Here is a 15,287-nt window from a genome sequence, read left to right as displayed (position 1 = left end):
TTTCTACAACCCGACCCAGACGAATCTGTTTTTCATCCTGGCAGCATCACTCTTCTGGATGGCTATAGCACGGCTACACTTCAGCAGATCAACAGCACCACGAACGAGAACGACCGGATTTTAGATCTATGCTTCGTCAATGCCAGAGATCAATCGCCGTATATTTCCACCGCCCTCACCCCGCTAGTAAAGTATGTTCGCCACCATCCGCCTCTACATCTTACACTCCAGGACGTACCGCCTATGAAGTTTTCGAGCCACGCGCCCACCGTGTGTTACAATTATAAGCGGGCCGACTATAGCAGCATTTTGAATATTTTACAAAGTATTAACTGGGATTCTGTGCTAAGCAAGGATGATGTGAACTCCGCCGCTGAAACGTTCTGCCATATAATGAGCTACCTTATCGACAGTCATGTTCCAAAGTGTAATCAACGAAGTGATCAATCCCCCTGGCAGACAGCCGAGCTACGTCAGCTAAAAACTGCGAAAAGAGCAGCATTACGAAAGTTTACCAAACGCCGTACCTTGTCACTTAGAGCTTATTATGTAAGGCTCAATAACGATTTTAAAAAACTGAACAGTTTTTGTTTTTCAAACTACCAACGAAAAATGCAACGTAAGCTTAAGTCGGATCCTAAATCGTTTTGGAGATACGTCAATGAGCAGCGGAAAGAAACCGGCTTACCTTCTACAATGTTCTTGAATGGTGAAGTTGGGCATGATTCACAAGCCATATGCAAATTGTTCGCCTCTAAATTTGCGAGTGTGTTCGTCAGTGAGACTCGGATATTGTATCAGCAGCATCCAAGCTTAAAGCATCGTCATCTCCTGGGCCAGATGGTGTCCCTGCTGTGTTTTTGAAAAAGTGTATATCTGGTTTGGTGGAACCTCTCTGTCAACTATTCAAAATGTCACTGACAACCGCGATTTTTCCTCAATTGTGGAAAGCAGCTTTCATCTTTCCTGTCCACAAAAAAGGTGATAAGAGAAACATTGACAATTATCGAGGAATATCTGCGCTCTGTGCCATTTCCAAGCTCTTTGAGTTAGTCGTGGTGGAGTCAGTGTTTTTTCACTGTAAGGAATATATTTCTAAAGACCAACACGAATTCATGCCGAATCGATCTACGTCGACGAATCTACTATCTCTAACCTCTTTTGTGTCCGAAGGGTTTGATGCGAATCAACAAACTGATGTTATATATGCTGACTTATCTGCAGCTTTCGACAAAATCAATCACGATATCGCAGTCACTAAATTGGAAAAACTTGGCTTCAGTGGATCACTCCTGCGATGGTTTCAATCCTATCTCGTTGGCCGTCAACTCAGTGTGAACATAGGTGATGCATACTCCAAACTGTTCTCCGCAACGACTGGTATTCCGCAAGGAAGTCATCTCGGACCATTAATATTCACTCTCTATTTCAACGATGTAAACTATCAGCTGAAAGGACCACGGTTGTCGTATGCAGATGATCTAAAAATTTTCAACAGATTTAGGAGCCGATCGGACGCACAATATTTGCAGCAGCAATTCGACACTTTCAGCAGATGGTGTGAAAACAACCGAATGATTCTGAATCCGGCGAAATGTTCTGTGATATCGTTCACCAGAAAAAAAGATCCCATTGAGTTTGAATATAACTTGTCTGGAGCTCTTGTTTCCCGGGTGAGCTGCGTTAAGGATCTTGGAGTGCTGTTAGATTCGAAACTTACATTTAAGAATCACATTTCGTATGTTGTTGGTAAAGCATCGCGAAGCCTGGGCTTCATTTTCCGTACGGCTAAATCCTTTACAGACATTTACTGTCTCAAAAGCCTATACTGCTCTTTAGTGCGCTCTACGCTGATGGAGTATTGTTCGGCGGTCTGGAACCCGAATTACATGAACAGCAGCGATGGAATTGAAGGCGTTCAACGAAAATTTATACGGTATGCTCTTCGACGCCTGCCTTGGTGCGATCCTGTTCGTCTACCAAGCTACGAGAGTCGGTGTCAACTCATCCAGCTCGATACTCTCCAGCGTCGTAGAGAAACTGCAAGAGCCTTATTCATCTCTGATCTTCTGTCAGGACGCATCGATTCTCCAGATTTACTAGAGCGAGTTAACATCCAAGCAAGGTCCAGAACGTTACGCGGAAACGTTCTTCTGAGAGTGCCGTTTCGACGAACTATTCAAACAGCTAATGCCGCTATCACGGGACTACAACGCCTCTTCAATCGTGTGTCGCACTTGTTCGACTTTCATTTGTCTCGAATATCATTGAGAAATCGATTCCTGCAGTTTTTTAGATGTAATTAGTTTAAGTTTCCATCATTGGGGCCGAGTACGGCCTGTTGATGTGCGTGATAAATAAATAAATAAATGCAAGAAGCAGGGAAGAACATTTGATCGCGAGCACCAAGCCAGCGATGATGACTTTGACGAATTAAATGATCCCCCTATCGCAGTAGGCGAGCAAACAAACTTTTCTCTGCCACGAAAGAAGGTGTCCGCGCGCAATGAAAAGCTGCGTGCAAGAGATCCAGCGGATAATCAATATTGGTTCCCAGTATCGCTTTGATGTCCAAAGCGAGATATGATGTGCATTTTGAAAAATCTTTTCTTGCTGGAGCAACGCGAATGCCTTGTGAAAAGGTTTAATTGTTTTTGTTGAAATAAAATTTAAAATATCTTCAAAACACACATCACTTTTGGAAGGTTTTGTTTCCGCACAATGCAAAATTTCGTTTTCAAATAGGTTTGTTTTAACTTTTAACCATGTGGGAAATCTACGCCAAAATCATCGTCATGGCATCGTGCATTTGATTAATATGATTATATGATATCAAATTAAGCCCTAGTTTAATTCTCGTTTCTCTTTGAAACAGCTCAAAATTCATTATTTTTCTGGACAGTCTAGTGACTATATGTCAGTGATTCACTCAATACAGAATGGATATAGGCTATGACGCAAAACCTTAAGGCCAGGTCCGGATTAAGTCTTCGTTACTCCTAGCATGTTGTTAGTCGCCCCTTACGACATGGGAGCAGGTTCCCTGTGATTCTATTCTTGGCTGAAATAGTGAAATAGTATTTTAGCCCGCCGGACACCACACGGCTTGACGTAATTTTTGGTACAGATACTATAGAAAAAGCCATTGAATGCCAAAGGGAAATACAACAAGTGCTGGTACGAGCTGGATTTCCTCTTCACAAATGGAGTTCTAATGCCGCAGAAGTACTGGAATAAATCGCAGAAACCGACCGTGAGCAGCTAGTGCATCGTGACAACACGTCAACGGATGTAATGAAGACAGTGGGTTTGGTGTAGAATCCTGTAAAGGACAAATTCGAGATCAGCATCAACAGACTCGAGCGCGAAGCCAGCTCACCTACGAAACGATCAGTATTATCCGAGACAGGTAGAATATCCGATCCGCTTGGTCTTATATCACCAGTTATCGTCATTGCTAAAGAGATTATGCAGAGGCTTTAGAAGGCCGCCCTTCCAAGTGACACCCCGTTAGAAGAAGAGCTCCTGAACTCCTGAAAACAATTTAGTAAAGTTTTGCTCCTGGTATGCCGAATCAAGATGTACCATATCTTGTGATGCTATTAGTATCGAAGTTCGTGGATTGTTTGACGCATTTGCGGTTGCATACGAGGCTGTCATTTACACTGTATCCTGCCGCGTGGTACGACTAATATGAATATAGCGTGCAGTAAATCCAAAGTGTGTCCACTAGCAGAAATGACTATTCCAGGAAAGGAGTAACTTGATTTTCGACTGCTGTCCAGTGAACTGATTAAAGCGCTAGATCCCTTCCAACTGGACATATTAAATGTTGTTCTGTGGTGTAATAGTCTGGTGCTGCTGACCTGGTTACGAAATCCGTTGTCGTCACTGGAAGTGCTTGTGCGTAACCGCGTGGCAGAAATTTTGAGGAACACAGCTAACTGTACATGGAATTAAGTCAGATTAAAACAAAATCCAGCCAATTTCCGGAATAATATTCAGAGACCAATTTGCACTCGTCCTGAGCACTAATGAGCTTTGATGGAATGGGCCAGGCTTTGTGAGCACCGTCGAGTCGCCTCAGTCGTTAACGAAGACAGATTGAAAATATTTTCCAGTTTTAGCCCGTTCAGAAAGCTCCAGCGGGTAATCGCGTTGGTACAGTGATTCATATGTGACTGTCGACTAAAATCTTTCAGCGAACGAGTTCTACGACGTCATCTTACACTTAAAGAATTGCGCTCGGCTCTGTAACTAACTAATTGGGAAGGCATAATTCAGCATAAGGCTTTGGGTGACGAAATTCATCGAGTGACTTTTAAAAAACTATGCAAAAGAATCGCTCCGCCTAACCAACGCCACCGTTCCGTCAGGATAAGTTAAATACCTTTCTCTTGCGCCCGTTCACACTTGCCGTACGTCAAAACGTTCCGTGCCGTTGATGTTGTGATGTGTGAATGCCTTCATTTAACTGCATGTAACTTATCCTGACGGAACGGTGACTTTCCGTTGACGTTGACGAAAGCTGATGTATCGTCTGAATCGTCCTTTAATTTTAAATTCAACATGTGTGTATCGAAGATGAATAATAATCCAAATAGCTTTCGTGGTTTTCTGCTACCTTTCTTTTCAAGCCTCCTTCGACCATCGCTCGACTACTTGCTGTTCGATGCTTTTTTCGTTACCCTGACGACGAGATGGTTGTTGATTGAAAAGATGTGTCAACCTCCAGAAACAATCTACTTCCTTAGTGCCGCAGGATGCGCTAATAGATATTGTTCCATCATCTATAACGGCCCCTGTGTCGAATGAAATCGATTATGTTTATTGTGGATCAACCTTAACGCGACGTTTTAGATCTTGGCTTTGAAATTATGGCGGCGTAGCAGATACCTGACCGAACCTGAATAAAAATGTGCGTGACAGCTACTGACAACACGTTGGAGACGCACGAAGTCACTGTTTTGATGTGCTATAATCCTATTAGTTCCACTGTTGGTTATACACTAATATCTTAATAACCTTCATAGCTGAACAACGGAACCTACCGTTAATAACAAAAACCAAAATATCACACTTCTAACTGATTGAAAAATCATGTTGGATGCTCGATAGCTGAAAACAGACTAAGCTGTTTTTGTATCGATGCTTCTTTTATGTACAATTTGATTGTTTATATTTTTGAAGAAGACCACATTATACTCAGTTTTTTCAGAAGAAGGGAAACAGTCCAACCTGTCTAACGGTATTACCATCTTCCTAAGTTTCGATGATAGGTTGAATAAAGATTGTGCTCTGTTGTTTTATATAACTTTTCGCTTATTTTACCAAGTTTGAATGCATCTCTGGCGCTGTAAGCATAACTGTCCCATGTGCTATGGGATTCCATATACACATGGGATAATTATGCGTAGAGCGGCAGATCTGGTCGTATACACAGAATCGGTTCGAACCCTGACCTAATTTTCTGCTTTTACTTGTCCATATTTTTTTTAAACCTATTCGATTACCAAAAGACGAGCTTGCTCCGCTGTTTGATTGTTCGAACCATCCTCCAATTCTGCTTTGTCATGCCATCAAAAACCAGCTCTAAATTTCTCGGTACTCAACAATACCGCACCGTCCCCCACAATTTGTAAGTCAATCTGATTTAACACTATCCATTTCTTTCACCCCCACCAGGATCCTCAAGCGCGACCCGTACCACAAGCGCAGCCTCACCGTCCAGATCGGTTGCCTGATGGAGATGAAAGACTTCAACAAGCTGTTCTACGTGGCCCACAAACTGGTGGACTTTTACCCGGACGATGCCATCTCGTGGTATGCGGTGGGCTGCTACTACGATCTGATAGGGAAGAGTGACCCTGCCCGGCGCTATCTGTCGAAGGCGACCAGTCTGGATAGGCTGTACGGGCCGGCCTGGCTTGCCTATGGGCACTCGTTTGCGAAAGAGAATGAACACGACCAGGCGATGGCGGCTTACTTTAAGGCGACTCAGCTGATGAGGGGCTGTCATCTGCCGCTGCTGTACATCGGGGTGGAATGTGGTCTCACCAAGAATCTGGAAATGGCCGAGAAATTCTTCTATCAAGCGATGTCGATCGCACCGTTGGATGTTTACGTGCTTCACGAGCTTGGGGTAGTGAAATTCGAGTACGAGCTGTTTGAAAGCGCAGAAGAAGTGTTCCGAACCACGCTGGATATGGTGCAAAGTATGGCGAAAGCGAACAAGGAACCAATTTCCGTCCGATGGGAACCGCTACTCAACAATTTGGGTCATTGCTGTCGCAAGAATAGAAAGTATGAGGAAGCGTTGGAATTTCACCGGAGAGCCCTGTTTCTGAAACCGTTGAGTGCGGCCACCTACACGGCGATTGGGTTCGTCCAGGCACTGATGGGCAAATTGGACGAAGCGGTTGAATCATTCCACAAAAGTCTATCTCTGAAGCGAGACGACGTTGTTACCACGACTATTTTAAAATACGTGATTGAGGATTTGGCTGAGGAAGCACCGTTACCGTTTTACACCGGCGACGGAGAAAATATCGATCTGAATGCTAAAGAGGAGGACAGTTCCGAGGCAAGAGATGATGAAATGAGCGGTGGGGGTGGCAAGCCAGGACCTGGTGGTGGAACTGGCGGGACGGGATGTGGTGATGGACCGCCTCCACGATTGAAACTAAAATTTGATGAGTACGATTCCAATGCGTCGCCGGTGAGCGATACCAGCGCGGACGAAATGAGCATGGATCTGTAGGGGGCTTCGGGCGGACGACAGGTGAGTGTTTGAGATTCCTTTTGCTTACCGATTGTTTTCTCATTTTGAAATATAATGTTGAACAATTATTTATGTGATCCAACATTTTGGTTACTTTGAAAGAAAGTTCATAGATATCACTAACGCACTAATCAAAGAAACATTTATTATAGCATATTCCTTAAAATTGTCTAATTCTAAACGGCCAGCCCCGACCCATCGTAGGTCTTGAAAATCTTCTCCACCGACCAGATGTACGCGGCTGTACGCAGATCCAAACAGAGTTTGTGTTGATTTGCAACGGCCATGATACCGCGGCCAGCTGTTTCCAGCACATACTTCAACCCGGAGGCCACGACATCGGCTTCGTTGGCATTGTCCAAATAGTGCTTCAGTACATCCGTTGCAGTCACATCCACACAAACTGAGGCCTCTTTAAGTGATTCCTGAACGGATTTCAGAACCTCGCGCAAGTTTTCCGACTCCTGTCGGAAGGATAGCTTTCCAAACGAAATGTGGTTGATGTTTTTCAAATATTCAAAGTACGAAGCCGTGACGCCACCAGCGTTACAGTACAAATCCGGAATGACCAGAATTTTCCGATTCAAAAGGATCTTATCGGCTGCCGGTGTAGTGGGACCATTTGCACCTTCCGCAATTATTTTAGCCTGAATTTTTCCCGCGTTATCAGAATTGATTGATTTTTCTACTGCTGCCGGCACGAGGATGTCACATGGATAAATCAGCAAATCATCTTCCGTTTCTGTTGCGTTCGGAAACCCTTTAATAGTATTGTTAATTTCTTTGTATTTGATCAACCCCTCGACGTCTATGCCATCCTCATTCAAAAGCGACACGTCAATTTCCTGAATCCCAATTACTTTACAACCGGCTTCATGGAAAAATTTTGCACCATACATTCCGACATTCCCGAAACCTTGAAAGATAACAGTTTTTCCTTCTAGGCCCGGTTCTACTCCAATCGCTTTCATCCATTCTTTCTCCCGAACGAAACAGTTGGTAGCAATGAACACTCCCCTTCCAGTCGCCTCTGTTCGGCCACGGATTCCACCCTGATGTAGAGGCTTCCCGGTAACGATCGCCAGCGCATTAATATCTCTATGTCCGATGGTCTTGCTATACTGATCCGCAATCCAAGACATCTCCCGAGAACTGGTACCCATGTCCGGCGCGGGAACATCAATACCCGGACCGATAAAATTTTTCTTCGCTAGCTCGATTGTGTACCTCCGGGTGATGTTCTGTAACTCTTTGGGACTGTACTTACCGGGGTCGATTCGGATACCACCTTTCGCTCCTCCGAACGGAACATGCACACAAGCGCACTTGAACGTCATCAACGAGGACAGGGCTTGTACCTCATCCCGGGTTACATCACTTGAATACCGGATACCACCCTTGACCGGAAGCCGATGCAGTGAGTGATGCGAGCGGTAACCGGTCATAATCTCGTACTGTCCGCTATCACGCATCACTGGAAAACGAATTTCCAGCGTATTGGCCGTACCGCCGGCAATCTGGATGATGGCGCGAACTCGATTCCGACGCTCTTCCTCGCTCATGCGCGGGTATTTTTTGAGATATTCGACCAAACGAGGTTCCAGCTTGACGCAGGCGTTGTGATAGAAGTACTGTACCATTTTGGAAAACTGGGGGTCCTTTTCCTTGGGGATTTTCTCCAGCTCGTTCGGTATGGTATGTTGAAGGCAATGGGCCGGTGGTCGTCGGGTGATAGGTCGCCCGAGAAGGTTAAATTTACCAAGAGATGACCACATGTTGCTGCTGCGAAGAAGCTTGAAGGTTTTTCGCTGCTTGTCAGGAGGACGCGGGTTGCTGTGATCGAAGTAATAAAAGCGATATCTTTTTTCAATTCGTTTATTTGGCACAGGTTGGTGCGTTGGCATAACCCAATACAAAGTAACTACCCAAGGTCGCATAGAAAAGAATCATCGCGTCTTGACCCACCACAAGGGCGAACTAAACAGCGTTCGAAAATTTAGGATGTAAAGGACGATTGTACTCCATTTGGCATAAAGCCATTTGACATAAAAGTTACTTGGCATAAGGTCACTTGGCGAAAAAGTCATTTCGCATAAAAGCCGTGTGGCATAATGGTTATTTTGCATAATCACTGCACTGAAACTGCATTCAAATCTGAATAAATACGTGCTTAAAACACAGAAAAAAACACTGATTAGAACACTATCAACAATATAATTTACCTTTAACGCCAGAAGCTGTTATTACTTTTTTTCCCATACACACCATTAGCACCCTAATATACAGTCTCCGTCGCTTTCAAACACCTAGCATTAACTGATTTTATGAATGTACAGTATCAGATTTGCGGCTGGAATTTAGATTAAATTCCGACAACAGTAATACACGAACGAACTTTGGTTGAATCTCATGGAAATAGAATCGGCTCGATCGCGGACAGAGAGTTCAGCGTTAAAATGTCGAATTCTGGAATCGACGGCATGATAAATACGTCGCAACTGTACAGGGAAAAGTGGAGGAGAAGGGGAAAACGAGTGACGCTTTAAGCACTTATTTCGGCAATACTAAAGAGAGATACACAATTTTCCACGATAAACCGTTATACTCTCATTACTCAGAAATAGTTCAACTTGCGGTAACATCTGAAACAGCTCCTAAAAACTATAGCCAGATGGGATTCTTTGTACAGGCTAATTTTTTTCTCGTCAGGGGACGCCAAATAAAACAGCTCGGGAAAGTGCTGACACCGAAAGCCGAAGCAAACAGCCTCTGGTGTTAGTCATTTGTGATCAAACGTAGCTCAACATTTCAACCAGAGATTCAACTTAGTGCAGGACTGGTTGGGTCTAGGTTGAACACCGGACTCTGTGTTACTGTGGAACTCCTCCCGGCAACGAGGAAACTTCAATTCCTACACTAAGGCTTGGACTGTCTTCTCGATGATAGTCAATCTTGCCTACTCCACGATCTTTGCTAGAGCTACAAGAAGGTGACCTGTTTGGCTGTTCTGAAACGATTATATGAAACGCAGAAAACAAGTGATAAAGGTTGCAATAGTTTCCGTTATAATTTGAAGTCAAACGAGTTGAATTTTAAGTGACGTGCCACTCAAACAAGTTCGTTATCAATTTTCCATCCATTTAACATCTGAGAACAACACCATTTTGTTGTGAATAAATCTGAATTAGTTGGAATTTAATGTTTCGTGTTCCACTCGTCAGTAACTGACACCAACTTGCTGCCAGTTAGACGATATATCCAAACCAACGCCAAATTGGCGCCAGTTAGACACTAAATCCAAACAGTTCACACAACGTGTGTGAACGCCTAAGGCGACTGGCTGGTACCGAGTGATGTCTCGGTTAGTCAAGCAAAGAAGCTTTGGGTAGCTGACGAGTACATATAGGGGAACGAGCTGTCTTTTGGCATGAGAGCCAAATGCCAGCGAATATGAACCTTTTTTTTCCAAGGAAAAATAATTGGATTAACCAATTTGCGCATAGGACGAATTTCGCGCTAAATCATATTCAGAGTTGGCAGCACCCTCTCAGGTTTTAATGGAACTTTCTGTACATGAGAGCTTTGTCACAAAAAGCCCCTTTGCATACTTTTTTTTTTTCATTTCGTTTATTTGATAGGCACAAATGCGTTAGCTTGGCGGTGCCGAATTCTTTTGTTTTTACATTTTGAATATCTTAAAACTAGGAGGTTACAATGTTGAAATATTTTTTTTTATAAAAGAGAAAAAATTTACAGCTATCTTAAGACTAGAAAAAAAATTCTATATATAAGAGAGGGGTAAAAGATTTTTTTTTATGAAAAATTTTAAAACAAGAAATTCAATAGTAATAGTTTTTTAGGAAATATTTACAGTTATCTTAAAACTAACAATATAGTTTGGTACACAAAAGGGGGAACAAATATTTATGAAAAATTTCACAGATGTTTTAAAACTAGGGATACAATTCTATTTACAAGATGAGGGACAATAGTTTTAACAAAGAGTAGAAATTACAACTATCTTAAAACTAGGAATACGGAATACAAATTTGATTTTTTATCGGATACTTATGCTTGGTCATTTCCAAAATCGGTGTAGAAGTAGTTGTATCAAGGACAGGGGAGAGAAGGCGTAGATGGTGACCGGTAGAGAAGAGCAAAACTTGCAACTTTCGGGCAAACGGGAGATCAGCGAAACAAATTTGCGCCTCAGTCTAGTAGGTCGGATTGGCGGATGGTATTCTTCGGACCCGCGGGGAATCCTTCAAAGGGAATCCTTCGGACCTCGAGTCGCTCTCGCTTCAGATTCCGTAGTGATAAGGGCGACGGCGGTTACATAGTGGCAGTCTGAAGTATATCGGTTCCACACGGCAAGAGGAAACTTCTAAAAACGAGAAATAAAAAGAGAGGGGCTAAATTGGGATATTTATCGTTTTTATGAAAGTATAAATAAGGGACATATAGGGGAAATCACGATTTGCCAGCATATCTCGGACTGGGACATTGGGTGGTCTACCTCGGGCCCGAAGGGAATCCTTTAACTGAGACCTGGCGTCCAAATACCCGGCGCATACCCAGACAACGTGCTCGATGTCATGATAGCCCTCGTCACAAGCGCACAGACTACTCTCCGCAAGCCCAATACGCCGCAAATGTGCATCTAAGGTGTAGTGGTTGGACATAAGTCGGGACATTACACGAATAAAATCCCGACCCACATCCATCCCCCTGAACCAAGGTTTCGTTGATACCTTTGGGATAATCGAATGTAGCCATCGTCCAAGTTCACCATTGCTCCACGAGGTTTGCCAACTGTTGAGTGTCCTCTGACGACAAATACTAAAAAATTCGTTGAAGCAGATTGGTCTTTCGTATATGTCACCATTTAATGCGCCCACCTTTGCTAATGAGTCGGCCTTTTCATTGCCCGGGATAGAACAATGAGAGGGGACCCAAACAAAGGTAATCTGATAAGATTTTTCAGATAACGTACACAAGGACTCCTGTATCTTCCCGTTTGCATACTTTGTTTTTCCAAAAATGATCTAGACTGTATTTTGAAAAGGGTAAAACTTTTTTAACCATTTTTTCACATGGCTGAAATCCTACAAAAAACGTTGTAAGAGTGATTTTCACAAAATTAGCTCATGTTTTGAATAAAATATTGAAAAAAATCTTCATCGACTTTAAAACTTTAGAAACCGATTTTAAAAATTTAAACTCGATTTATAAAAAAACCCATCTTTGATTTGGATGAAATTTCCCATCTTTGATTTTGAATCCAATTTCCCAACTGCTAGTTGCTTGATACATGCAAAAAGTATCAGTAACGAATTTGGTATATATTCATAACAAACTTGAATGAGGGCAAAGATAAGCCATTTAACATCATCGATATATGCGAGATTTAACTAAATACCACTTGACCATGTACGAAGAAGTATCTTGTCTATGTACCCGCCCGGGAAGTAGAGATTGATGGTGTAGTCTCCAACAGGGGACTTAATTACGAAGTATGGGGTTCGCTCCTTCAAGGACCACCCTTTGCTTCGGCCAGTGAAAATTCTGGTTCGCAAGCAATTGCGTGCAGGGAAAATCAAGGGTTATATAAAAACAACTTATTTTCCATCACTTTGATCTTTTGGACGTGGCTAGTCTACCCGTTCGCCTTTTTGTGCCGCGAGGCATGAACTGCCGTTGTTGCAAATAATTGGGCCTATAGCGACATATTGTCGAAACAAGGCACGCTGTGGAAAATCCGGAGAAGCATGAAAAGTTTTCCTACTGTGGAGAGACTCCGCATGATCTCTAGACAAAAATCCGCATATAAATTATGTAGTGACAAAATGATACATTCTTTTGAGGAACGCTCCGATAATGCAAAAGAGCGCTACACCACCGACGACTAATTTCTACCTTTCCTTGTACACTAAAGAGCGAGAGTCTGACCATCCTATTGTGGAAATATCTTCTAATGTGTAACCATTTTTATCTCCTAAGCTTCCTCGTAAAGGCCTGAGAGTGTCCCTTGAAGGGTGCTGTTACAAAACCGAAGTAAGTGGTTCCTGGTCTTGGTAATCTTAGAAACTACCAGGACACATGGGACATCAAAAACCCCAAGTGTCCCTATATTTCAGTCCCAACATTTTCCCCCACAATGCATTTGCATTATGATTAAAGGTTAGACGAAAGGAGTACCCGACGCGAACAACCGTGATATTTCGGAATGGGCAGAGATTGCTTAGAATTATACGCGAAAGAGACTTTTGAACGTCGGATCGCTCGAATTTTTCTCAATATACGCGACGCTACAAATGCAAACGAAAAACTTGATGATAGCTGAAAAACGCGACTATTGGCACCGGTCCGTCGACGGATTAACGGGCAGATCATCAGAGAAACAATGCGTCGTCTGGTGGCTAGGGCCTACGTTGTGTATTCGATTCATCCTGTGATTGGAATACACGCGGAACGTTCGTCATATGATGGCAGCTATGCATCTATTTTATGCTAATTATTATGACAGTAGTGGTGAGTGCAATCATAAAAGAGGCTGTACTGCCAACATTCTCCCCACAAAATTGATGGTTTTATATTTTCTTTACCTATCAACAACCATGCCCACATCGTCACAGTTACAAGAGGCTCTTCGTTTGATGGAGCATGAAAAGCACTCTTTGTATTTCCTGGGGAAAACATGGGAGTTTTTGAGTACTTTATCTGAAAAATCATAGCAGATTACCTGAGTTTGAGTTCTTTCGCAGTGCTCCATTCCGGATAATGAGAAAGCGGACACTTGGATTAGAATGATAATGAGAAGGTGTACATTTAGGCATTAGAAGGTTATATTTATGAAAGATCGCGTAGCTTCAACGAGTTTTTAAAATTTCTTCTCAGAGGACGCTCGAAAATTGGCAAATTTTGTGGAAGTTTAGGAATCCCAAAGGTATCAACAAACCTTGGCCCAAGAGAATGGATGAGGGTCATGACTTCATTCGGGCGATATCTCGGGTCATTTAGAAGTAGAGGGCCCATCTCCGGCATATGGAGGTCGTGGAGAGCGTCCTCTGCGCTTGTGGTGGTGGTTATCGCGATATTAAACATGTTATCTGGTCGTGCGCTAAGTATTCTAGTACCAGATCTCCGTTAAACAAATCCCTTCGGCCTCGTTCCAGTCCAGTCCGAGATGCTATACCAAATTCGTTACTGATACTTTTTGCATGTATCAGGTAACTAGCAGTTGGGAAATTGAATTGTGAGATGATTATGACTTTCATTGGTTCAGTTTTTGATAAAAAATACGCTGAAAAAAAATCAGTTTTAACAAGGAAATTTTTTTAAATAACTTTTTTTCTTTGAAAGTGCCCAACTTGAATTTTTGACAGTAAGTAGGAAAAATAATTACGTATCTTGGAAAAAAATCATTCAAATCAAAGATCGGGTTTTTTGTAAATCGACTAAATTTTCAAAATCGATTTTTTTCAGTGTAGAAGTCGATGAAGAATTTTTTCAATATTTTTATTCAAAGATTTGACTAATTTTGCAAAAATCACTCCTATCTGAAATCTGAAAGCAGTGACTACGATCTGCTCCGGTCAGATAACAGCAGTCTAAAACAATTAGAGCAATTTGAAGTTCCTGCTTTTGTTTACACAGGTAAATGCAATGAATATATATGTTCTTCCGAAGTAGGACATACAGATGCTGCCCCCGCTGAAAATACACCCCTATTACAGGCGGACGCCACCACCATCGCCGCTCGTCTTTCTATCGCTCAACCATCAGGACACTATCGGGAGGAACATCTTAGTATCTACTACCAGAACGTGAGAGGTCTACGCACAAAAATTGACGAGTTGTTCGTCGCTGTTTCAGAGGCCGAATATGATGACATTGTTCTAATCGAAACGTGGCTGAATGATCAAATCCATTCGATCCAGTTATTCGACCCAAGGTACACGGTTTACCGTAAAGATCGCGATCCAGACAGTACAGGGAAAAAGCGGTGGTGGTGTGCTGATTGCAGTGTCCAACCGACTCTCGTCCAAACATAATACTGATAGTAACGATCTCAAACAACTATGGGTAGATATTCGCGGGCGCGATACTAATATTTGTGTGGGCGTAGTATACATTCCCCCGATTCCGCAAGTGGTATAGATATTATTCAGAAGCACTTGACATCGTAACTTCCATTCAACCCAACACGGCTCATCTACTGTTTGGTGACTATAATCAGCCAGGACTTCTTTGGAAGAGTACCCCCTACGGTTATGCCTTTCCAGATCCTTCTGAATCTATCTTTTCGAGAGCGCCTTATTGGACGGAATGTCTATATTGAACATGCTGCAAATGTGTACAGTAAATAACAGACGAAATCGAACCGTGGATCTCCTGTTCGTAAATGAAGAAGCTTCTATCAATTGCGCCGTTCCAGAAACCTTTGAGCCATTAATTGCCTGTGACGCACATCATCCTCCTCTTCCAGTAACGCAGATTTGTCCCC

General features: G+C 42.8%; 3 protein-coding genes across 3 annotated transcripts in view; 1 reads left to right on the top strand and 2 right to left on the bottom strand.

Annotated features, from left to right (window-relative positions):
- Nucleotides 1-6,858, top strand: part of LOC131695501 (cell division cycle protein 16 homolog) — a 35,411-nt gene extending 28,553 nt beyond the window's left edge. Inside the window, exon 3 of the mRNA XM_058984043.1 lies at nucleotides 5,686-6,858. Within this exon, the coding sequence (XP_058840026.1) occupies nucleotides 5,686-6,760 (1,075 nt within the window). The 3' untranslated portion in view covers nucleotides 6,761-6,858. The remainder of the gene's footprint in view (nucleotides 1-5,685) is intronic.
- LOC131695504 (myogenic-determination protein-like) overlaps nucleotides 1-15,287 on the bottom strand; it is a 98,964-nt gene that overhangs the window by 26,295 nt on the left and 57,382 nt on the right. The window lies entirely within an intron of this gene.
- On the bottom strand, nucleotides 6,945-8,571 carry LOC131695503 (glutamate dehydrogenase, mitochondrial-like). The gene has a single exon (XM_058984045.1). The coding sequence runs from the start codon at nucleotides 8,554-8,556 to the stop codon at nucleotides 6,958-6,960; it is 1,599 nt and encodes a 532-aa protein (XP_058840028.1). The 5' UTR covers nucleotides 8,557-8,571; the 3' UTR covers nucleotides 6,945-6,957.

Source organism: Topomyia yanbarensis, unplaced genomic scaffold (genome assembly GCF_030247195.1).
Source record: "Topomyia yanbarensis strain Yona2022 unplaced genomic scaffold, ASM3024719v1 HiC_scaffold_4, whole genome shotgun sequence".
In the NCBI taxonomy this organism is placed as follows: Eukaryota; Metazoa; Arthropoda; class Insecta; order Diptera; family Culicidae; genus Topomyia; species Topomyia yanbarensis.
The sequence above is the reverse complement of the archived record's forward strand: the minus strand, read 5'-3'. Positions and strand labels throughout refer to the sequence as shown.